This window comes from Petromyzon marinus, chromosome 4 (genome assembly GCF_048934315.1).
Source record: "Petromyzon marinus isolate PM22_M1 ecotype Great Lakes invasive population chromosome 4, UKy_Petmar_22M1.pri1.0, whole genome shotgun sequence".
Lineage (NCBI taxonomy): Eukaryota > Metazoa > Chordata > Hyperoartia > Petromyzontiformes > Petromyzontidae > Petromyzon > Petromyzon marinus.
Window position 1 is genome coordinate 13198139 of NC_133670.1, and position 25834 is coordinate 13223972.

At 42.7% G+C, this 25834-nt stretch overlaps 1 protein-coding gene across 5 annotated transcripts in view; it reads left to right on the forward strand.

The window, feature by feature from the left end:
• The first annotated feature begins 1208 nt into the window (after window positions 1-1208).
• Window positions 1209-25834, forward strand: part of LOC116938675 (protein TANC1-like) — a 119074-nt gene continuing 94448 nt past the window's right edge. For 4 of the 5 annotated variants that reach the window (XM_032946137.2, XM_032946138.2, XM_032946139.2 and 1 more), the window contains exons 1-3: window positions 1209-1312; window positions 5041-5094; window positions 21331-21406. In XM_032946137.2, the coding sequence (XP_032802028.2) occupies window positions 21346-21406 (61 nt within the window). In that variant the 5' untranslated portion in view covers window positions 1209-1312; window positions 5041-5094; window positions 21331-21345. The other variant, XM_032946140.2, reaches the window with a different exon arrangement.

Consider the following 25834-nt stretch of genomic DNA (forward strand, 5'->3'; position numbering starts at 1 on the left):
AGGTGGGGGAGCGAATCAGGGTCGGAGATATGGTGGCATATCGGTGTGCGGTGTGGTATTGTGGGTCTCTAAGGGTTAAAGTAAGGTAGTAAAATGTAGGATAGGGGTGTATGGTATATGGTTTCTAGGGATGAGATTTGGTTTGGTGGTATGACAATGGCAGGTTATGTGGGATATGGGTATATAGTTTGGTATGACAGAATCAGAATATTTATTTGTCCTGGAGAAATTCAATGAGCTTTGAAGCTCTTTTTCACAGATGTCTAGTATTTTCACAGATGTCCAATGAACAGATTACGGTGTCCCAATGGGTGGGATCACAGTGGCAATGTAAGTGGCATAGCGATATGTCCACCACTGGATGAATGCTTCTCTATGCCATGTCGGTCGTGTGAGTTGTTTGACCGTCTTTCGCCACGCTGGTCATTGGCGTGGGGGTTAGGGGACATTGGTGTTTTTTTTTTCAGGGCTGGGTAAGATATCAGTTCAGATATCAGTCGCCACTGATGCTAGCCGTGGCTTGTTAGCCGTGGCCTAGAACTCAACTGTGCGCTAACCATTGTACCATCACGCCAGTGGGAAAGTAGGTGGGATAGGGGTATTAAGGTTATGGATGGGTTGCTTCGGGTGGATAAGGTGGGGTTGGCATCAGAGTGGGTGATGGTTGGGTGGGATAGAGATTTGGTGCGGGGTGGCCTTCCTCGAGATAGGAGGGGGTGGGGATAATGTTTAGTGGGATGAGGGTGTGTGCAGGGTTAGTGAGACGGGATGAAGAGAGTTTATTACTCTACAGCACTGTCCATGGTGTGGCGTGTGCAAGGTTTGGGGGGGGTGAGCTCGGGGTAGACTGTGGGGGATGGGGGGGGTTGAGGTGGGTGGGGGGGTTGAGGTGGGGAGGGGGGTTGAGGTAGGTGGGGAGGGGTTTGAGGTGGGTGGGGGGGTTGAGGTGGGTGGGGGGGAGTAGAGGTGGATGGGGGGGGTTGAGGTGGATGGGGGGTTGATGTGGGGTTGAAGTGGGTGGGGGGAGTAGAAGTGGGGGGTTGAGGTGGGTGGGGGTTTGAGGTGGGTTGAGGTGGGTGGGGGGGAGTAGAAGTGGGGGGTTGAGGTGGGGGAGGGGTTTGAGGTGGATGGGGGGGGTTGAAGTAGGGGCGGGGGTAGAGATGGGTGGGTCTCCTCCTCCCCTCCCCCTCGACGCGCCTCCCCCCCCACCCCCACCCCTCTCGTCGTCTCCCCTCCGCACTGCGATCCGCGCCGCCCGCGGCCGCCGCTCACAGAGAGCCCAAGCGCCGCGCCGCGTGGATGGACGATCCAGGTGGGGGAATGATGATCGCCTATTATATTTTTTTGTTTTACCCACCGTTACACAGACACACGTCACGATTAAGGCTTTTACCGTTTTTGTTCTCGCCGATGGCGTTGAGCAACGCAAAGCAGCGGTCGTGTCACACACGACGCGCATAGCCAGGAGGAGAGCAAGCGCACACACACACACACGTGTTGGTGTAGCAATGGGTGTCTGTGGTTTGTGTGTGGTAGCAGCAGCAGCAGCTGCTTGAGAGGGACGACGCGAGTGTTGTGCGCTCCCGGGAGGATGATGATGCTGCTGCTGCTGCTGATTTTTCTGCTACCACCACAGCCACGAGCCGATGGGGAGTGGGGGTTCCGAGCTTTGCTCTCGACTTGATGATGTGTGTTGATGATGTGAGATGGCAACATGTCGCGATTACGATGTGTATCCGACGAACGGCAAATGTATAGCATCCGCGACTCTCATGGGTATACCGTCACACACACACGTGTTATATATATCTCTGCACACACACACACACACGTGTTATATATATCTCTCTGCACACACACACGTGTTATATACCTCTGCACACACACGTGTTATATATATGTCTGCACACACACGGATGCTGTAAACTGTTGTGTATTTATACACGGCAGACACATCTATACTGGCTTTTGTGTACACGCATGTATACTGTATTGTGTACAGCGGCACACGCTGCCACGTGTATGCAGCTATGCAATTGCAATGTGCAGTCCTCCGTCAATCCACTGCTGGATGAATGCCTCGCAACGCCGTGTCGGTCGTGTGGGTTTGTTTGACTGTACATCGCCACGCTGTGGGTCATTGGCGTTCGTGGTGGTGCGTGGGTTCAGATTTCATTCGTCACCGATGTTAGCCGTGGTCTGGAACTTAACTAAGGTAGCCGGGTTTGTAGCGCAGTGCGCTAATTACTGTGCCACCCACAAAACCAACTCGCCACGTCGTCATGTGCGTACCGCTACTTATACCTAAACAGAGGAGGTGGATGGAGGCACGGAGATGGATGGATGCAGGAATATGGAAAGGCGAAGGGGGGGTGCAAGAATAGTCTGAAAGTGGCAGAGAAATTAAGGGAGATGGAGAGATGCCGGGAGATGGAAGAGATGCCCGGGAGATGGAAGAGATGCCCGGGAGATGGAAGAGGTGCAGGGAGATCTGGAGATGGAAGAGATGCAGGGAGATGGAAGAGATGCCCGGGAGATGGAAGAGATGGAAGAGGTGCAGGGAGATCTGGAGATGGAAGAGATTCCCGGGAGATGGAAGAGGTGCAGGGAGATGGGGAGATGCCTGGAGGTGGAAGAGGTGCAGGGAGATGGAGAGATGCCTGGAGATGAACGAGGTGCAGGGAGTTGGAAGAGATGCAGGGAGATGGAAGAGATGCCCGGGAGATGGAAGAGATGCAGGGAGATGGAGAGATGCCTGGAGATGGAAGAGATGTCCGGGAGATGTAAGAGGTGCAGGGAGATGGAAGAGATGCCCGGGAGATGGAAGAGGTGCAGGGAGATGGAGAGATGCCCGGGAGATGGAGAGATGCCCGGGAGATGGAAGAGGTGCAGGGAGATCGAAGAGATGCCCGGGAGATGGAAAAGGTGCAGGGAGATCGAAGAGATGCCCGGGAGATGGAAGAGGTGCAGGGAGATGGAGAGATGCCTGGAGATGGAAGAGGTGCAGGGAGATGGAGAGATGCCTGGAGATGGAAGAGATGCCCGGGAGATGGAAGAGATGCCCGGGAGATGGAAGAGATGCCCGGGAGATGGAAGAGATGCCCGGGAGATGGAAGAGATGCCCGGGAGATGGAGAGGTGCCTGGAGATGGAAGAGATGCCCGGGAGATGGAAGAGATGCCCGGGAGATGGAAGAGATGCCCGGGAGATGGAGAGATGCCCGGGAGATGTAAGAGGTACAGGGAGATGGAAGAGATGCCAGGGAGATGGAAGAGATGCCAGGGAGATGGAAGAGGTGCCTGGAGATGGAAGAGATGCCCGGGAGATGGAAGAGATGCCCGGGAGATGTAAGAGGTGCAGGGAGATGGAAGAGGTGCCCGGGAGATGGAGAGATGCCCGGGAGATGGAAGAGATGCCCGAGAGATGGAAGAGATGCAGGGAGATGGAGAGATGCCCGGGAGATGGAAGAGATGCCCGAGAGATGTAAGAGGTGCAGGGAGAAGGAAGAGGTGCCCGGGAGATGGAGAGATGCCCGGGAGATGGAAGAGATGCCCGGGAGATGGAAGAGATGCCCGGGAGATGGAGAGATGCCCGGGAGATGGAAGAGATGCCCGGGAGATGTAAGAGGTGCAGGGAGATGGAAGAGATGCCCGGGAGATGGAAGAGATGCCCGGGAGATGGAGAGATGCCCGGGAGATGGAAGAGATGCCCGGGAGATGGAAGAGATGCAGGGAGATGGAAGAGATGCAGGGAGATGGAAGAGATGCCCGAGAGATGGAAGAGATGCCTGGAGATGGAAGAGATGCAGGGAGATGGAAGAGATGCCCGGGAAATGGAGAGATGCCCGGGAGATGGAAGAGATGCCCGGGAGATGGAAGAGGTGCAGGGAGATGGAGAGATGCCCGGGAGATGGAAGAGATGCAGGGAGATGGAGAGATGCAGGGAGATGGAAGAGATTCCCGGAAGATGGAAGAGGTACAGGGAGATGGAAGAGATGGAGGTGATCCAGGGAGACGGAGGGATGAAGGAAGGGTGGGTGGGATGCAGTGATGCAGGGAGAGATCGAGGGGGCGCTCGGGAACCCCCGGGGTGTCTTGCCCGGGCACAGCCGGGCATGGATCGCGCCGCACGTGTCCACACTCGCCGAGAGCCCTGGGGCGACAAGCTTCGGCTTGGGCTCAGCATCTGAATTAAAAAAAGGAAACTTAAGATCGATTTCAAACGTACGTGTACATAAATACTGTCGACAAAAAAAATACCCCAACCGTAATTCCCCCCACTCAAGTTACAGTGCCATCGAAGCGGCATGCACACGGGTCGTATGCGAGTGGCACCAGTGATTGTACTTGTTTGTATTCGCTTAAATGTTGTCACTGGATGCCTAAGTAGGATACAAGTGTCTATTTTAGTACAATGATCAATTAGCGATCCATCACAAAATCGAAAGTGTGTACAGGAGGCTGCCGAAGCGATGCTAAGCCGGACAATTTTGACAATTCACACTTCTTGATTAAGTTTCTTTATACATACAATAGAGTTGTTTTAATTGCCAACATATTTTTTAAAAATCCCATTTGTGAACGATTTTTTGTGTGAAAAGTATACCTTTTCATTATAATCAAGACCTAAGGCCATTTGGGACATTCAGTCCCTTTTGCAAAGGAAGCATGAGACAAAGTTGTAAATTGCACTACTTTAAATTGCACTACTTTAAGTGTTTTCATCAGCGCTGAGGTGATTGGAATCAGTTTTTTTTTATTCGGCATATGCAAATTCCAGCAGTGTATTGCACATTCCTGTATTCGTATCTTGTACAGTAGATTTTGAGAGTGGTAAATACAATGCGCATCCCAATCAATGTTTTTGTAGTTCATTGTGAAACGTCCAACTCAAAATTGTTGATGGAGAAGCCATGGCGAGTTTAGGACAATGCCCTCTGAATTTGCCAATACTGTACTGTAACATGATTCCCCGAGTTGAGAATGTAAACAATATATTCATTTGCATTATATGGAGATTAAACTTTGTCTCTCGCTTTCAGAATCCTGTTTCCTGTCGTGGACAATTACCTCATTCAAGTAAAACTCCTAGAAGGGTAAGTGCATTGTCCCAGGCACCTAAGTGACCACAGCTCCTAACGTCACACACATACACACACGCACTGCTCGTGGGTAAACATACTTGTCTATTTGACAGTAGAATTGGCCCTAATTAGGAGACGTGAAGTCTATTTATACAGGTGTTGTGTCTCCTGTTGCTTAATGTTGTGTCTACTTAGCTATATGATTGTCACTCCGGTCCAGCTGCAACGTTTAATGGGCAGATGACTGATTTTTAATATTCTCTTGCTGACCTACCACGGTGTGGGAAGGTGTAATTGCTAATTCATCATGTGAATTATATTCTCATCAATAACGTTGATTATATTATTATTTTGTGGCATGTATGGATGCGTTCTATAGTTTTGTTTGAAACTAGGACCAATGTCGAACAGAAAGGTACATGCTATTACAGTTGGCAGTTCATCTGCATTGGTTTAAGTAAGACTCACTGCTGATGATAAAAACTGAATGTTCAAACTGCTCCAGCGTTTTCTTGTTTTAAAGCAATGCTGCTGATAAAAATAACTCCCAAAAGGCCATGTGGTCGATGGGATGTGCAAGAAAAAAAAGTGTATTTATCATGCGGAGCTACAGAATGTAGGAAGGTGGCATATTGCCCGCTTAGTTATTTAGTTAGTCTCCGCAACGACACAAATTATTATTTTGTACCATAGTGTATTCCAGTGCACCATTCTCAAAATACAGAAAGTGTGCTGAATATGAATTACAGCATTGTACTGTGTTCTTAATAACAGACGCTACCTCAAATATGTGTTCATATACATGACAGGGACAATACCTGACTGAACTGGCAGTGTTAATGACGCCTCTTTGGGGATGTTGCATGTGGTCATTAATTGTGTCCCACAACCTCTTACTGGTTTTCCTAACTTAATGTGTGCTTGTACGGCATACACCTTGAGTATCTGTCACATATGCACATGTTTATCTTACTATTTCTATACACCCACTTAAAGTTCACTTGAATTGTTGTCAGGGCCAGTTTCCAAGACTTACAATTTCCTGTGGCGAGAAACGAATCCAGCGTTAATTGTTAAACACCATAAAACAGTTTAATCCATAAATACAGTCCTGCCTGTACTGTGCATATGGGCCACCGGTTTTCGTTGTAGATAAGCAGACTTGCATCTCCCTGTACATGAGGGTGGAACGATGTCATTTCAGAGGTGACAGATTGATTCAAGAACGTTTTACATTGTGGTGAATAATAGCGCCTCTTGTGACTACAGGGGTGACATCAACCCTTAACATACAACATACTTAACACATCGAAAAACATAAATTCACAAAATTCGATGCATGTATCATAAGCTAAAGGTTTTGATGCTATTGACGCATTGTTCCAACTCCACTACGATACACAACTGGAGTGTAATTGTACAGTGTACATGAATGTACAAATATACAGTAAATGTTTTTGTTTTTTTAGATGTATGCCTACTGTATATGTGACAATATTCGGTCAAATGAAGGAATTCCACAGTATATGTGATACAGCATTTCCTGGAAGCTAAAGAGTTTGCACTTAAGCCCTAATCCTTATAAAGGCAATTCTGGGTATTTAAAGATTAGGATAATACTGTGGATGGTATTTTTCATGGTATTTGCCAAGGGATCTGGCAGTTTTAATTAAAGTAAAAAAAGTTTTGTCTTCATATGATGATTCTTTTAACCATTGAGCTGCTGTAAATCCAACAGTGCCTTCTCCATGTGTTCAGGAGTCATTTTGCTTTTTTAAATCAGAAGGCAATGTGCTTTGTACCAATAGTGTGCAAGACATTACCACACGGCACTCTAATATCGTTGTTCCGTGCAGCAAAGCTTTGCTGTGCGTCGACAAAACTCTGCATTATTCCTTGTGAAAAACCCACACAACATGCAGAACGTCGAGGTTTAGCTATTTCAACATTTAGCCTCTGTGTTGCTACATTAACTGAGTTGGTATTTGTTTTCTTATTAGGGCGTGGGAATTTTGTGTTAATTATGGTGGGAACCAAGGTGAGGAAGGTATCGTCCCACTTGTGGCATGTCTTAACGCATCCTGGGGCTGTAATCTCACACCATGTTCATCTGGTTTTCAGAACCGAAAGAAATGTGGTATTTAAAGGGACTGGCGAATCAGCTGATGCGTTACACTCACCAGCCTTGCTGCATCACATTAATGGGCTGGCCGCTTTATTGTGGGCTGTAACTTTCCTGTCCGTTTGTTGTAACCTAGCCGTGGTACAATCTATGGCAAATATATTCTTGTGAAAGCACCAAAGTTCATTCTTTGTAGTCTTGTATCATGACTGCAGTATTAACATTTACCAAATAACCCATTGCCTAAAATATTTGCTTTGGGAAAAAATGTATTGTCCTTTCGTTGGAAACTTTATTGGTTGTCTTTCATTTCACTGCATACAGTACTGACCAGCAATGATCGCGACTTGGATATAAATCACAAGAAACACAGTGTTGCTATAAAACATGTTTTACCGCAGTTGCTCATCTGTGTGCCATTTTAAACACAGTACCGGAGAAACACTGCCAACAATAATACAAAATAAAAAATCACCGAGAGAAACACGTGTCCATATAACCAACCATGAACACAATACAGGCAGCATCTACTACATTACTTCTCAGTGTGCCCAAACTCTCGCTGAAGTTACGTATAACGTTTTATTACCTCGGTCAGTATTTGGGGTCAGTACAGTCCAGTGGACAGGCCCTCCCTAGCGTGCTTCGGGGTGTGGGAGAGGAAGGGCTGAGGAAACGCCTGTGGGCCCCCCAGTGGAAATTGGCGCAGCTTGGAAAGAATGCACTATTGTGTCAAGCCGTACTTTAGACGTTTGCGTATTGATCATACCAACAGCTAGGTGGTATTTAAACAACTTTCCTTAACGTGAAAAAATGTCTCTGACGAAGACCGACTTGTAATAGTACAAATAGTTTTGTATTGATCTGGTGTAGCTGTAAAAAACGCGTACGCTCTGGTATTGTGAAAGTACCGGTGAATCAAAACGAATCAACATACAGAGTATTCTACATATTTTGTATTCAAAAAGGAATTCTTGCTTTGAACTAAAATTTGTCAGAACAAAATCCAACAATTATGTTATTTGGCTTAGACATCCATACAATTCAGTGAAGTACTCTATACAAGAATTATTTACACCATTTTGGTGTGGTTACAACACAAACATTTAACTTGTGTAAACAAATTTTGGCTTGGCATTGCCAGCCACACTCATGGCTGACAAAAAAAAACCGTTGAGCCCTGTGCATGGACCATTGAAGCAATGAGTTCCTTGCCCCGAGTTGTGATCAAATGCTCCTTTCTTATTTACCGGTTGACCTTTCCAGCCACTCCTTTTTAACTGTAACTGTTGCCTTGGAGACTATTTTACCAGGTCCGTTGTGCGTGGAATGGGAAAGATTGCTCATGTTTATCCTGGCAATGGGAGCTTGACTCTGCTGAGCCAGGCAATGGGAGGGTGTCATCTTGAAATGTGCATTGCTTAAGATTGGGATATTTTCAGTGATTTCACGGCAATGTTTTCTTGTCATTTTTTCCATAAATGTATTATACACATCACTTTGTCAATCCACTGCTGGAGGAAGGCATCTCAAAACTATACTTCGCTAACCTGGTCAGTGCAGGTTTGTGAAGGGGGAAGCCCCACGACCAGATACGTGGAGTTTATTGGCCAATTGATCATATTATGCCTAATTGTATTTTCACAGACAAGCAAAGTCAATTCGTGGATCGTAGGATCCGTGATGTTTGTACCCCACATCACTGCAGATAAGAGGAGTTGTACTGTATTAAGTATTGTAATGCTATGCATGTTGGCCTTCCTTAGCTGGACTAAAAATAACTACTATACTGTGGAACAACCAACAAAACCTAATAAAGCCCTTAATTAAACTAAATGTTACTTTTGATCGTTACTAATTCGATAGAGCACTCTTTTATTTTCTGAAAGCCTTTGGAAGTACGCTCATTTAATTAGCAAAATGTTACTAAATTCTTTTTAATAAACTACATACCAATGCGATGGCCTTGTGCTTGGTTAGTGGTCCATCAAAGGTCTTCGAGGTCATGGGATTCCATTTCCCATGGCTGGCTCTTTGCCAGCCGTTTAAAATTATAGGATAACTGTGTCTGAGCAGTAATCAGCTCTAAAGAGTGAACATTTTGTTGAAAACATTAAAATTAGTGTGTGCCCTTGGTACCGACTGATCTCTGCACATACAGAGTACTGTGCAAGATCGCATTAGTTTTTTATAGTCAAGATGTGACATGTGCACAGAACATGTACTCCATTTGGTCAGACACATAAAATTTCTAACTTTGTAACCATGCCCATTTATAATTTTAATGCAAGGAAAATAGGTGTGACTTACGAAGAGGGCAAGTTAATCGCGTCTGACCCCGTCAAACAACACAGCCTGATGGAATTGAATTCTGTAGTGATTTTACACTGTGTATGCCACACAAAGACCGGATTATGAGTGTCGTGTGGTATAGAAACATGACTTTATGATGACATTTTTTTCTATTGACTTTCTTTTTTGCTTTTGCACTGTAATAGTTCTGTAGACAGTTTCTGTTGAGATGTAGCTTCTATGTACACCACCATACACTTACAGTATTTTACGTGTATTGTTATTCTTGAACTTAAGATATTTTAAAAGCTTGCTTCAAACATGCATTATTTGATGACATTTGTGTTCTATAACACATACTGTGTGTCACAAGTTTTCCATGACAGTATGTTTGGTTTTTTAGAAAATACTTTTGGTCAGGTGTAACCATGAGTTTTCATTCACAAAACTTCCTAAGCAGCATAGCTGTTTTAGCTGCTGTTTTATGCAGTGTATTTAAAAGAATACTATAATTAATTTGATTAATTACTCCACTTTTTTTTATTTAAACATAGCGAATGCAGTCTACAGCTTACAACATTACTTATTTTTTTAAGGTCATGGAGTTTGTGCTGTTATTACTCATGAGAATTGTCAGGCATCTTAAAAGTACCGCCGGTGTGTTCTTCGTACCTTTTAAAGAGCAAATAAGTCAAATTATGGGTTCAACCACGACTTGCAAATTAAAATGAAAAGTCTCAACGGAATTTACGTGCTGAAACCTAAATTGGATTTATTTATACTTCAAATTAACTTTTTAGTACAGCACGGCTATTGCACCGAAGGATTACAAACATGATGATGCTGGGAATGTTAAGCCTTTGAAAATGTGGCATTCGCAAATGTTGAAAAAAGCAGTCTTTGCAGAATATATCATCAACATGAACATTTTCTCTGTTGCTGTGATCTCATTGCGGTGCTTTGGATTTCCACTTAACTTTGAACTCGTGGTCTTGAATTCCATCAGAGATTATATTCTCATGTTAGCAGTTATTGCTGCATTATATATTTTTACCAATGAAAAACGAGGTCCCAAAGCCATCTCCGTGCCTCAGCAACCAATTTATTTTTAACTCCCTAGGAATGCACACAGCTTGCCACTCGCTGGCCAAGGGTGCTATGGCTAGACGAGGGTGTGTGTGGTCAGACTTGGGTTGGGTGTGTGGTGTGTGGCTGCCACTTGTGACCAAGCTTGTCCTGGCAGAATCTCATTTGTTTGCTGTGCAAGTGTGGTTGTTTGCATCTTGTGTGTCACTGTCACAACAAACAGTGGTCATTTATCTGTTTCCTCTGGCCTTCTCCCCCCCCCCCCATTTTACAAATGCTTGGAGCACCATGCTCACTTAAAAAGGCTGCTTAAGTTTGGTGGTACAGAATTCTTCCATGTGCGAGTTGAATCACTGGTACATTCCACAGTATCGTGGAAGTGATGTCCAGTCTGACAATGTTGACTTTGCATGTCTTTATTTTCTTCAAAATATAAGCATAAATATGACTGATCTAGTTAATATAATTAAACCCTTGCCATATTCATTTAAGTATCGTGGGTTATTTAATTTAAGTGTACAGAGTTTTTGATAATTACATTTACTGTAAAGTATTGAGCGTTTTGTTCTGCTTTTGCTTCCAAGAACCTTATAAAAAAATATTCTTTAAAAGTTTTTTTGGACTACCTAAATTGATTATTCATTAATTTATGTAGTCCAGTGGAGGCCAGTTAGTTTATTTTATTCAACAATTTTTCTACTTCTATATTACAATACAAGGGTCATCTTCCTCTCAGAAACGCCTGTGTTGTGGTGTTCCACAATGCTCCATCCTCAAGCACCTGCTCTTCTCCAGTATATCTCAGATGTCTTGAAAACCATTTCCTGTTTTAGTGTCAACTTTAATTTCTTTGACACCCAGCTGTATATTGACTGCAGGAAGCCATCCTCACGGTCTACTCTTACATCTGTCCTTTATGTTGTCTCACTGTATTTGGACCTAGCTTCCAGCTAAATATTGGAAAACAAAAGTACGTATAATCATTAGCAAAATGTCTAAGACTCCAGTTTTGGTGCACGGTCACATCCTGACTCAAATTATAAATGATCTCCTTTAGTCTCCCCAAATTCGGTATCTTTGAACTCCAGATGATCTGAAATGCCACCAGTAGCAGATGTTTTACCTGCACCCATAACTGATACCAGATCACCTTAATATTCCAGTCCCTCCTCACTGTCCAATTCCAGATCAATTACAGGATCGCACTCACCATCTTCAAGATCTTCCATTAACTCGCCCCCTGCCTGCCTATCTCATCTAATCTCACTCGATTCCCTTCCATGCACCATACACTTCAGCAACCAAGGCTTTTGTTTAGGAATTCAGTTAACATTTGGTCAGAGGGAGCTTACTCATTCTTATCTGCTGTCCTCATGGTCTGGAACTCCCCTCCCCTCTGTAATTTGTGCTGTCAACTCCCTGTTCTAGTCCAGGCTAAATACCTTCCTGTAACTGACTGCCTCTCTCCATAAAATATGTGTGCCCACTGTCCCTGTACAGCCTTTTGAGGTGCGATCAAATTCAGGTGCTACATATATGAACATGGTTTTGAATCATACTCGGCAATTGGGCAATGTAGAATAAGTTGAAAGCACTTCAGTCGGATTAAGATACTGTCTTGTGAAAGCCCCTTCCGAAACAATGATAATACCATGAAGGGTGTAACAATATAATCCCCACTCCCAGTGGTTCCTTATAGTCAGTGATTTAATATTTTTGTCTCCTTTTCACCATCTCATTTGTTTTGTTTTTATTCAGCCTTGTTTTTTACAGTTGTATTCTCTCATCAGCCTAAAATGTGACATGCAGATAATTTGCATGTCCTAATCGTTCATGATCTATCCACTGCTTGATTAAGGCCTCCACAAGCTGCCACCAAGTCCCCATGTTCCAACGATATAATGATCCATTCAGCTCCTGCACATGACCTGACCTTATTACTTCATCGCCAGAGTGGGTGTCCTACTTCATCTAACACTCCGTTGTTAGTCTTGATCACTTGCCATCATTCATAATCTGTGTCATACCAGGTCTTTATATTGATTAACATCTTCTTTTCCACAATTTTCATGTAATTTTAATGAATATAAAAAAATGTATTATCAAGAACCGTGAGAACCTGCTTTAATCAACACATCTATGCAAAATTATTATGAGAATTTCTGACCTTTGGAGAGATGCATATTTGGATTTGCCTCGGTTAGAGCCTTTGATACTGAGAAAAAAAACTCCTCAGTTTTTGTTCATTGCCCATTACCACTGGGCCTCACATTTTACGGTCAGCGGGTGGGGAAAAAGAATTGGAAGCTGTTATGGTTCAGTTACCAACGATTGGTTTAACGTTTCGTAGTGTAAAGTGGATGTTACTGCAATGCACTTGGAAAGCAAAATTGAAGATGGATGAAGAGTTGATGGATGCGAGTTGTGTAAGAGCTGCAGCCTAAATCACTTTAGGGTTGACAACAGGGGGTTTTGTGCAGTGGTTATTCAGCCAGTCACATGTGAATGCTTCTATAGACCTGGTTGTATTATAAAATTATTTGTTCAAGTGGTTTATTTTTAATTCACTAAAACCTGCGCCTTGTCGGTTGCAGTTATCCTCCGAAGTTGCGTGTACCTTGAGGCTTGGACATTTGTAGTCTATATGGCGTTATTGTTGCGACCAGTATGCAATAATCCAGTATAATACCATTTTAACAACATATAATTCGCATACACGTTCCGTAGTTGGCAAACTGGGGCTGCATTGTGCTGGAGGAATGGGGAGAACGGATGACTGGAGCCCAGACATTTCCTTCAGGAGTTTACCATACCTGGCCACTCCGATTAGGGTATTGTTTGGTGACAATACGTGACCAAAATAGCATGTTTTCTTAACTGCCGTATTCATAAAATATATCGCTTAATGTTTCCTTGCTATTATTTAGGAGCTAATTTTGTAGTACCATTGAATTATACAATACATACAGTACTAGTGTACAGTACTATTGTACTGTATGTTTTGTAGTTTTGAAGGGCCATTGCCTGAAATGTTGCCTTTTATATATATTTTGTTCTTTTAAGGCCGCAGTGTTATTGACAAATGTGAGGTTTTTTTTGTTTGTTTGTTAATTATGCTTGTGCCCAACTAAGCCTCATCGTCTATAAACACTCGATGTTTTATGTTTGTCTTCTGATGCAACTACGGAGACATCTCAACAAGGTTCCAGCAGTGTATTAGCATCTGGTGGTCGGATATTTTGCCTTGTACATATTTCGTCCGAAATTCGGAATTTATTTTGGTCCTTTCTTTACAGCACTTACAGATGGGCGAGAGTATTTTGTAGGCGTTATGTATGACGACCGAGCGTTTGGATTTGCGTACGTCTGAAAATAGGAAAATCCAACCACTGCCGAGAATTGCATTTTGTTTTCATGATTTAGCCATGGGGGGGGGGGGGGGGGTTGTTAGACTTGTTGACTTCTAAAGGCCATGTGATATACAGTAGTACCTCGGCTGGACGATTTGTCCAAAGATGGAGACTTCAGGCAATGCTGATCCCCCCGGAGTTAATACTTGTGGGCAAAATTCAATTGAACTGCGGCCAAGATTTAAAAAAAACCAGCGCCACCAAGTGAATGTTTGCAATGCCACCGGCCTGCAACGTTCCGAGAGCGAGCACTGGTGCCGGGCCGTCCCCGATTTGCAGGGTAGCCTCGGAGACCTTGCGGCAGTCGAGGATCCTCCGGGAGCATTGGTGCACAAAATAAACTTATATATTTTTTAAGCTTTCCACTTCAATCTTGACTTTGATGCTTTCGTGACTGCAGGAATCCATACTCTTTGGTTCTTTCGGTAAAGTCATAGATATCTATGTATATATTATTGTGTGTGCAATGTAGTGACATTTCAATCTTTGTAGACCCCCTTTTGTCAGTCCGCTGCTCAATGTCGATATATTATTTTATCATACTTCACCATGCTGGTTATTGCGGGTTGGTGAAGGCGCGGAGCATAGAAACACAGCACAACAATGGAGTTTTCTGCACTGCCCGCTGATGCCCCACAGCGTCACCCCTACAGCAGTTTAATGCATGGTGGTCACGCATCCAAGGACTATCCTGGCTCATCCTTGCTCAACAAGCCTATACTATTCAGCAAATGTAGATCAGAACAGTTAGCCTGCATTCCATAAGATACGTATCAAATGTATTTTTTTTTACATTTGGTGTTGAGTTATTTTTTTTGTCCTTTGGTAATAACGATCGTGTGGCAAGACAAATGAAAACATGTGTTTCCTTCTTTCTCTGCGCACTGATGTACCTTAAATTGCGTGACCGTGTAGCGATTGACAATGAATCAATTTGCTTTGGTTGCGGCAGTTAAAGCCTTCATAAATCCTTCCCCCTCTGCTGGAACACATTACCCAGTGAACTGCCGAAGATCACAGCACAGACTCTTATTCTTTTTTAAGCATGTAATACCACAGAGAACTCGGCTATTTGAAGGAGCCTTGAACTATTCATGAAGCTTAAAAAACACACAAAGTGTCAATATATATGAATTGTTTTTCATGGGCAAAATGTACTTTTACAATACAAAATTTATAATACTCTTGTGCATTGTTGTGAATTACAATGTTTAGTGAACTATTGTGTTGTACTACAACATGTTGTTTTGGAATTGATCACTAACCACCCAACTTCCCCTATCAAGAATACCGTACAGTATTTAGGAGTATCTCTGTAAACCTCGATGTATCCTGAAGGGTGGTTGGCTAAAATGTTGAGATCTTCCTTCTCACTAGCAATATCACAAAAAAACTCTTATTTTTATTAATTCACCTGTAGCACTGTTTATTTAAGGCCATTGTCTCGTGTGAGTTTTAAAGCTGGGTAAATACCACCTGCTGAACTCTCCAGATTGTAGGAAGCCAATACTGCCATGATTGCCCTGTCAGAGTATATTCTCGCCATAGCAATGTTGAATTTCTACCATCGACTCTGGACCATTAATGGAGTTGAACAGAAAGCTGAACTTTAAAATAGCTTGTAGGCACTTAGACGTGATGACTTATTTTGGCGAAGATAAGTTCACTGTTGTTAGTGTTCGGTGGAAGGGGCCTGATGCCCATCTTTGCAGAATGCGTGCACGCTGGCGGAGAGTCTTGTGTGCTCTGTGATCGCGGTCTGTTGGGAGGAAAACCGTTCCAGCAGATGAGAATCGTGTTCAATAATCTGCCTTCCCACGACTGCCGGCATTGCCGTTTTGTAAGTCATTGTTATTGTCTGCGTTTTAACATTTTTGCAAATCTCAGTAACGCACATGTGTAGTGGCTTGGCGACTCTTGGTAATACAGTAATGCCTATGTATGGGTTCTGAGCCAAATACCTCTGGTGTGGCTGTGTGTGAGCTCTGCTACAACAGCACTTTTTAAGGTACAGCATACAGTATTCGTTTTTAATGGACTCACCTGTCACCAGAGTTTTCACAAATAGGGTTTACATTATTTTTCTTAAATCTGGATTTGAGTACGGTACTTAGTCTTGAGTGACAGATAAAAAAAGAGACATAAGCCAGCCTTGCCTTGGGCACACATCCTGGAAAGGTAGGATAAAGATAATGTTAATTAATTATGCATTAGCAGAAGTGCTGTAATACCTTTATCATAGCTTGACCCGATCAGGGCTTGTGCTTTACGTGTCAGGAATGCCATCTACATCATCAGTCCACTGCTGGATTAAGGATTTGCCAAGCCATCATGTCTCATGATCCTGCAATACAGTGGTCCACCCAGCGCATGCCCACGAGGAAGAGATCCTCACCGAAATGACCACTCATTACATATTGCACTTTCAAATGGCTATAACACCCACTGAAATGTATCGTGTTATATTCACGTGCATTGTTATCTCCCCAAAGCCATTACACCTTGAAACTTATTACATTTGTCAATCACACGGCCTTAAAATAAAAAAAATGCAATCGGCAGCATTTTGAGCAATGGCATAACAAAGCACATGCTGTGCTATGAAGAAGGCCAATGGGCCAATACGGTCTCTTATATATATCCTTTTAAGGCAGTGTTATTGACTAATGTGTTGAGCTTTTTGATGTCTGTGCTTTATTTATAGCTTCCAACGTAGTAACACGTAATGATTTGTTTATATTCATTATACCTTGAGGTCTCTGTTGCCAAGCGTTCATTCAACATGGATCAGCAGCAGCTTCAGCCCCAGGACATGAGCATGACTCATATAAATGTGTTTTGATCTGTTTTGGCCATACAGTAGTGACTTAGTGGTAGCCATGCCCAACACAGCGTCTAGATGTGAGAATGGGCAGTTTTTTATTCATGGCTATGACCACACGTTCCCAGAAATTCACTTAACCATAGTTTATAAACGTGTACTTGCATGTGATTCTACACGTTTAACAACAAAATATACTCTATTGTGGTAAATTATATGTTACAAAACGGCTTATATTTTAATGTGAGACTTATGCCCTTAATTTGAGTCAATTTATAACTGTGTCCAGTACATACTTATGTGTGTGGAGTACATTTTAATACTCGTTTAAGCATTGCAATAGAGTAGGTAGGGTTCATGTTTGTTCAAAGATAAGTCGTTATTCAGTGCAGATAACTTGTAACAAAGTTCATTTAAAACTACACCTATGATAAAACATGAGGGCCAAAGGACCGGTGAAGGCAATTAAAATTGGCCTACCTTTATTTACCTGGCCTTGCGTTGCGCACTTCTGCGAGCCCTACTGTCTAACATAATTTTCTTTGTTCTTAATTGTCGCGTTAATATGCACATTCTCACTTTTCTCTTGTCCGGGTAAAGTAAAAACTGGATTTCAGAGACTAATTTTACAAAGTGCATCAACCACATTCCGCAGTAAACAGACATTGTGTTGCTGTGGAAATGTTGTATACAACAATCCAGACAAGGACGTCATCGTGTTGCCGTTTGCACTTGTAGTCATAATACGGCTCTGGGTCAAATATTTAGGATCCCTTCGTTTGATGTCTGCCCCCAGTCTAGACTGAAATTTTCATTTGACCGGATTCACTTTGGCATGCTAAGCCCGTTGAGTTCCCCTACTCTGCTTCACGTAAGTGCTTGCCAGTAGTCCGACAGAATATATTGAGAACATACCTTCCAAGTTATGACTTTGTGCCTTGCCAGCTGTCAAGATTGAAAAAACTCTAATGTGTACAAACAAGTAGCGTTACTTTTCATTAAGCCAAGTGCAACAATGTCTGCTGGTGTTGTGGGTCTCAATACATGGACTTACCTAAAATCCTGTTTGTACGATATAAAGTTGAGTAATTGTAATATCGATGATATTACGTTAATTTTTTTTACTAATGTCTCATTGTGTATTTTAAATTGACGAAGCAACTTTATAAATTTTGCTGTCTTAATCTAATCATTCCCCCAATGAGAAACACATTTTAAATTGTGACGTGATATCTGGTGCACAGCTGTAGTCAGTGGTGTGTCCTAGAATGTGCAGCACCGGGGCTTGCCCAGTTTTACCCACCAAGGCACCAAAGTGAACAAGAGTGAGTAATTTGGTGCCTGAATTATGGTCACACTGCCCCGTTGAAGGTCAGCAGTGGCACCAATTCCTGCCTATGCTGTATTGGATTTTTTCACTGGCATGTTCCTGCTTCCGTCCTGTTTTTACTGAGAAACTGCCCAACTGGCATTTACGCCTGGGTGGGTTTTTAAGGGCTTTTGTTATGTTCCTTGAGGAAGTTGGACATCACCACCCGGAGAGGCACAATGGGCTCGGGGTTTGGGCGTCAACATGGAGATGGGTGAGTTCGGAAGGGATGTTTAGGGAATGAGATAAATGTTGAATACACTTACACCACTTTCTTGGGTATTTTTTGTCATCAAATTGGGCATTTGAAATCAACTAAGGTGTTAGATTATTTCGATGATTTCTAATATATTGGCTATTTTTTTCTGAATGAGTTGAAAATGCGTATAATTGTAGCTGTCCAAGAGGTTTATCGTTGAACTGCTTGTTGTTCGGCATAATGTATGACGTTTTGCTCCAGAGCAAATCATTGGGCATCACGCGGAGCGAAATTTGGGACATAATGCAAAACAACTTGCGTTACAAACACAAAGAAAACTCTATCGGAGAAATACAGCACCACCTTAAAAACCTACATAGTAGGTATATTTTTGTTTCCGACTTGCTTAATGAAAATCATTACTTTATACAGAAGATGTACTTATGCTGTTTGCGGTGGTATGTATATGGGACCACGGTGGCGAGATGTTAACTACCTAGCCTGGTATGCAGGAACATGCATGTGTTGTAAGATTATTTGACTGCTTTACATTTCCACGTGATAAGCCACTTCGTTGAGCTCTCATTTGTGGCCAGGTCGCTTCTGAAAAAGAGCGGCATAGCTCAGTGGGCCTGACCTGGCAAAATATAAAATAGTAAAAAAATAATATGTAGTTCCGTATATAAGCAGTGTAAATAATGTATGTATGTGACGCAGTCCAGCGGGGGGGGAGCATTGGCTGCGTTTGGTAACGATGTGTAAAACCACACTCGGCTGCACTTTGATTCAGGAAATGCAAACATGGCTCGTGGATGTCACAGCCACATCCTGGTGTGAAGACGCACACTGCTTGGGGGGGGGGGGCCGGCCCTGGGCACTGAACGTCTGTGATGCCAGAACGCACAGCCATTGCCAGCTAGGGCCTGAAGAGGTCTCGGTTCCATGAACATGGCACACGACGTGAGCTGGACAACGGGGCTGGTTCAGTGAGACTGGGAACGTCTAGCCAGCAGGAAATGACCAATCCAGCTGGCTGATCAGTGTTAAGAGTTTAGTCTATTTTACACTATGCCAGACTATGGATTTATGTTTTACCTGAAAACACATACAGTATGGAATACGGTAATGTTTGGTCTTCAGAAATTTGGTTGTGTTTCGTATGTACTGTGATTGTGTAGTGTAGAGGTTAGCGTGTTGCGCTATGAACCTGGCGACCCGGGTTCAATTCCCGCTAACGGCCAACACCTTTGACGATTATCTGAACCGGTTCTGGCCTCCCGTAGGTCGACTCGGCCTCAAATGAGTACCTGGTGCGATGTGTAAATATCGCTACTAGGGAGATAAAGGCGGCCAGGCGTGGGTGTTGACCACCCACCCCCTCGTATGCCTTAATAGGTGCTTGCTAACAGCACTTGCCCCTACAGTCTGTTAAGGTTATACGGGGATTCTTTGCCTTTGTATACTGTATGTTTGTGTGGGTACAGGGAATGGTATTTATTTACTTTAACTGTGGTATGCATAAATGCTTGTGGTATGTCTTTCAGCTCTGGAACTATAAAGCCCTGGTGGCAAAATGTTGGTAAATGGTTGATGTAAAAGACTGAAAATGGATGTGATTTTTGAAAGCTGTAAAAATACGGCCTCTTCCTTCCTCACGTATTCACGGTAGAGTAAACATTCTGTATGTTTTCACTGGACTTATTAACTGTGCCTCACAATACAAAAAGCCCACGCCGTGGCAGCAAAGGCTGAACTGCAAAGCCTCATGTAATGCAACAAAAATGTGAAAAACCTTTTGAAAAAATTGAAATCTACTGATGAATTCGGTTGGGAGGATTATATAGCCTATTCCATCTGTCAAGAATATGGTGTGATGACAGAACCGATTTCACATACCTTTTGGATAACACTCGCTGATGGTAAAGATGTTACAGTACTGTTATTTGAGATATATTGCACATTCATTACAATATGTTGCCATTGTTGGTCGACTTGCTGCACTTTGCACACGTGAAGCCCAAAATCAAGATTTGTTTTTTTCCAGCATGATGGAAGGAAAGATTCGTGCTGCAGTTGACCTATTCGTGTCTGCACACAAAGAAAAAAAACACGGCTATTAATGAAAATATTTCCTCCCCGAGTCAGAACTGTTTAAATCTATGCCATGATACCAACTCTGGAGTGCTTCTTTAAAGAGACCTGTGTGCTGTAATGTCTGGCTGAACAATCAGTACTTTAAATAATGGTGTGTAAGAGAGAATTTATTTCAGGGTTAAAATGAAGCCGTGAAGTGTATCTTATCTATTTACTACTCTATTTTTTGGAATAAACTGTAGTACAGTCCCAATTTGTTCTTATTTTCTTTGGCTCTGGGTTTTTGATTCATATTAGTACTCCAGTATTTAGAGAGACTCGCTGCACACGGGCCCAATAGATTTGTTTTACTTGGTTTGGGTAAACACACACACATCCAGTTTATGTTCATTACAGTATTTAAATTGTACTGTCTAGAATGTGGATGGTATGAGTGGTATGTGCATAAACAGTGTGGATTCTGTGTTTATGTACTCTGCACTTACCTTGTATGGCTGAGTGAATGAAGAAAACCAGTAGCTGGCATGCTGGTGTAAGGTCAACTGATTTGCTGTCAGTAGAAGGTTGGCGGATGAAGGACAAGGGGCTGTTTTTTCCTGTGTGGTGTCTATACGCCAGGCATGCCAGGAATTCTGTTTGGTCAGCCTGCCCCCTCACAGCCAGGGGATAAAACCCTACCTACTGACTGCTCCCTGGATTCCTCATGCACCATTCACAAGTGCAGCATTTGACACGGGCTGTGTTTGCTTTGGACCACTGTATGCCAGCAAAATGATATGTGTTAGAATTAAATGTTGCTTTTTTCCACCTCCGCGATACTAAATGTTATTAATTTTTGTCTTATTGCCCGCACAGTGAGACATCGGCACCATGTTCAGAGAAAATCTGAAGACCATCCTGGATGGAGCCTTGTCAAGGAAGAAAAATACTGGTACGTGTTATTTTTAGTTGCCTTATTTATAACTGTGTTAATGACCATATTATGCTAATCGTGTGCATTCCCGTCGTCTTCGTGATTTCTATTTATGTACACTCACGACATATTGTTTTAATTTCAATGCATCAAAAAAGACGGGCAGCAATTTTGAAGCAGTGAGCTACTTTTCTCATCTAAATGTCGAGAATGTTTCATAACAGACAAATAATGCAGCATAATAAGAGAAATGTACAGCTCAACAAAGACAAATATTTTCATGCCCATAATTTGAGTTAATAATTTAGTGGTTGTGGCTTATCCTCTGAGTTCAGGGCTGAACACTGACACAGTGACCTTTTGAGAGTCTCAATGTCAAGGAGGGGTCTTCAAAATCCTATCCTCATAGATTTGTAGATGGCGCCACTACTTAATAATTGCTCCATGGTTGCACTATAAATCTCTCCTTGGTGCGTTATCAGGGATATGGTGTTGGATTCCACTCTTTGGACCCTGGACCCAAATGCAAAGGCACTAACTACAGACCACATAGTCACGCCTAAGCTGTTATTGAAATTTAACCCGTGGCTTCACTAATCTTTGGATGTGTTCAATCTGTGTGTGGTACTTATGCATTCGGCATGTTTGCGATAGTGTGTGCAATTTTAATATTTCATTGCCGGTTGCGTTACACCTGTGTTCAAAAGGACTTTGATCGCTTGCAGGCATGTTGTTTCGGCGGGCAAAATAAAAGGCGTTATTTTTCTTCATGTAGAGCACCTGTGCCATGGTATAGCCCACATGTCATTCGTACATTCTTGCTTTTTGTTATGATTTTGGGTTTAGCCTAATGTGTTGACGCAACAGCAAGGAAAGGGAACTTGATAGGGTGGGTTAGCCCGCAGTGCAATGTTCAGTGTTCGCGACACATTGGCCAATAGGGGAACACATGACGGGTGAGGTGCGGTATACATGTCTCGCGTAATGTGAGGCCGTGACATCACCCGCCCTATGGTAAGGGCTGCTGCGTGGCCAGGTCGCCTCACATTCTGCTTCTGGATTTACCTTCTGCCTTTCAGGAGCAGCTGTGGCGTGCTGTGAGTAACGCGTATTTAGTGTGAATGCGGGTTGTACTGAAATGTATCATTTAAATGTACATTTTTTCGTTCATCGCTTTCAAATCTAATGTAAGAGGTGTGCGTATTTTGTTTGATTGTCAGGATTAAAATTAGGTATAATATGATTAATTGTACCATGTAGCTCTTATGTAACTGTTAATATGAGGAGAACAGGATTCATTTTAATCACACATACTTAGAAAGTGGAGAAAAATCCACCTCTTATAGATACAGCTTGATAGGAGTCTTTGTCGCTGTGTGCCTTGAGCACGGGCGTCATGACATTTACATTTAAACGTACTGTAACCACCCTGGGCTCGCCTGTTGCCAAGCCAGGTGCAGTAGTGTAAAGTGTGCATTTAGCCATATTATAGGTTTGCGTTGTCCAGTGCTTTTGGTTCGTTTTGATTGTAAATTTCATCAGCTACGCACGGTGAGCACCAGCAGTTCCATAAGCTACACATTAAAAAAAAACAACCACAGGTATTGCTGTTCTAAATCACGCCACTATCAATGTTAGATTTACCTGCGTCATTAGCCAGACTAAATACATACTTGTGCAGTAAATTGTTGTAGAATTACGTTATAGAAAACTGGTGCTTTTGCCAATGACTTAACATGAAGATTGAATTTCTGGTCTTAGTCTTAAAAAGGGCGCTGTAGACTGTTCGGGTGGAATGAGTCATCCTTAGGCGATTCAACTAATTTTATCGTTTATGGTCACGATTTGTTAAAAGAATACATCATTTTTCGTCATTACAATGAATAGTAATGCGTATTAGTGGCTGCGTGGCTTGACAAGAATACAATACATCAACGTACGGCACGTCAAAATCGAAAAACATCGACTGTTGTATAGGCAATTCCATACATGTATCATGAGATTCATAATTTATATTCATGTGTGGATTGTTCCACCCATAATATACTGTCTGCCGAAACATTACCCGTGTGGCAATTTCATTGCACATCTTATATCCTTATTTAAATACAGATTTGTAATTGTGTCTGCCCTGACTTGCCCAAATAACCTCCACCCAAGCTCTCTTTTTTCCACTTATTGTGCTTTATTTTTAATATCAAACGACCAACGTGCCTGCTATTGTGCCTCTAAGGAGAAAATACCAAGTTAGCAAAACTTTGCCTCATTTAATGCCAGGAACAAGATTAATGCCCGAATGGATATTTAAAGAGTCATGTGTTTCGCACTTGCCGTTTTTTAAAAATACAATACAACAGCCACCATTCGCCACCATAGTGCTTCTTTGCAGTTACATGAGGTGTTGAAAGCTCACTGGCTGGAGGTTGCAAGAAGACCCAGGTGGCATGGCATGACTGGCATACGTACAAACGCATAAATAAGAGACATGATTAAAACGGGCGTAGATTGTGGCACAAGTCATTGCTAGCTGAATTAAAGTGCCAGATCAGATTGTCATGAATCAAAAGCCAACCAGCTTCGGGAAAATATTTGACTCGATTCGCTTCTTGTTTTTTTAACTTGCGTCCTTAAGAAGGGGAGTTGAGTAAAATATTTCCCCCAAACAGCTTGGCATTTGGTTTATGAACAAATGGGCTGACACTTTGCTACAGTTAGCGCCCTGTAGTTTATGAAACAAGATGTACACATTTCATGATTAATAAACAAAACTCATTCTTTAACAGGCATTGTAATAATTTTTAAGTTTGTTTCATGGAACCTTTATTTTGAAAGGATATTGGGACAATTGCACTGTCTGGAATCCAAATATAGCTTGTAAAGTTTATCCGACTCGTTTGACCACTTTTTCGGGGTTTTTTTTTTCTCCTGTCTAAACCTTTGTCTTACAAAAGTATTCTTTCGCTCTTCAGTGGCTCTTCAGGACACACCCTGGTCTGAAAAAAGGCTCTATAAAAGCTTGTACATTCAGCAGAGCTGTGGGTATGCTTTGTGTGCCGTCTCGTGTGTTGACTTTGTGCAACACAGAGGGGAACTAGGGCGGTCAATCTGAAAGAACCCACTTCTGGAGAGTGGGGCGGCCTTTTCCTCACACAGCAGGGGCCTGGTACTCATAAGGTTTAGGGCCATGGGGTATGGCAGAGCAGCCTGGCTGAAACTTTTCTTGTTAACAAGCACTTAGGGCTCATTGTAAAATGTGTCATCCTTTATTTTTCAGGGCCTTCTGCTGAATTTAAAAGGGTGCATTCCGCAAAGTCGGTATGCAACACTACAGTATATGTTGATATATTTGAATTTTAGGTGGGCTCTAACAACTGAACACAGTTTTCTGAACTTTATTTTATTTAAAACATTTTTATACAGCTAGAAATTGTTTGTGACGGTTTAAAAAACTCAAGAAAACCTAAAAAAAAATCTAGCTATCATTACAACAAGAAGTAAAAATGCTGTGTTATGTTTCAAGCATTTTGGCTTTGTCTCAAATAACGAAGAATTTATTCTGCAATGGGGAGGCCACCAGATGCATTTTTGAGTCCCACAACAATAACGCGAGTGCCATGCACTCTCATCGTATGGTCCGGTGGGATTTTTGTGAAGCTTTAATCCAGGCAACACTTGCTCCTGCTGTTCTGTAATTTCCCTACTGCTCACATTTAATCCACACACTGCTATGACGAAACCATTTCCCCTATACAGGAAAATGTTGGATACTTAAACTATAACTCGGGAGGGTTTCATTAAGCAAGGCATACTTTATTGCAGCACAAGCTCGAACATGAGATAATCCCTTCTGGATTAATGTGAACATTTTACCAAAGAAAACTATCTGAGTTTCACAACTTTTTCAGGATGGTCCTGATTAAGATATCAGGACAACATTAGCATCATTGTGGGTGACACAGCAGTGCATAAGTGATGAGAACATTTAAAGCTCAGACGGACAGCTCTGCGAGCCCTTGCTATGCTAACACCGACAGACACCTTATTGCCCAGCAATGTCTCAAGAAGATTGTGGGTAAATCGACCAAGTTGAAATTCAAGTCTACATTGCACACTTGATCCACCGTGCTCATACTTCCTTAGCCTTGCACTGCAGAAATTTGGCACCAGCACCGTCAACAACCACCTGGAGTATCATCAGTTAATGTGATGAGCGCCACATTTATTTGAAGGTGATTTTAAATGGTGAGGGTCCAAAGGTCATTAAATTGATATTATCATCAGTGCTGTTGGGATGGCCCCCAACGTCCAAATTTGTTTGAAGTAGATATTTTGATATGCTTGTTTTGTCCTTGGTGAAATGTAGACTAATTTAATTTTTAATGGGGATCTTGCTTTGTGAGTTAAGGAAGATTGTCTGATTCATTTCCCTACTTAAGTGACAATGAA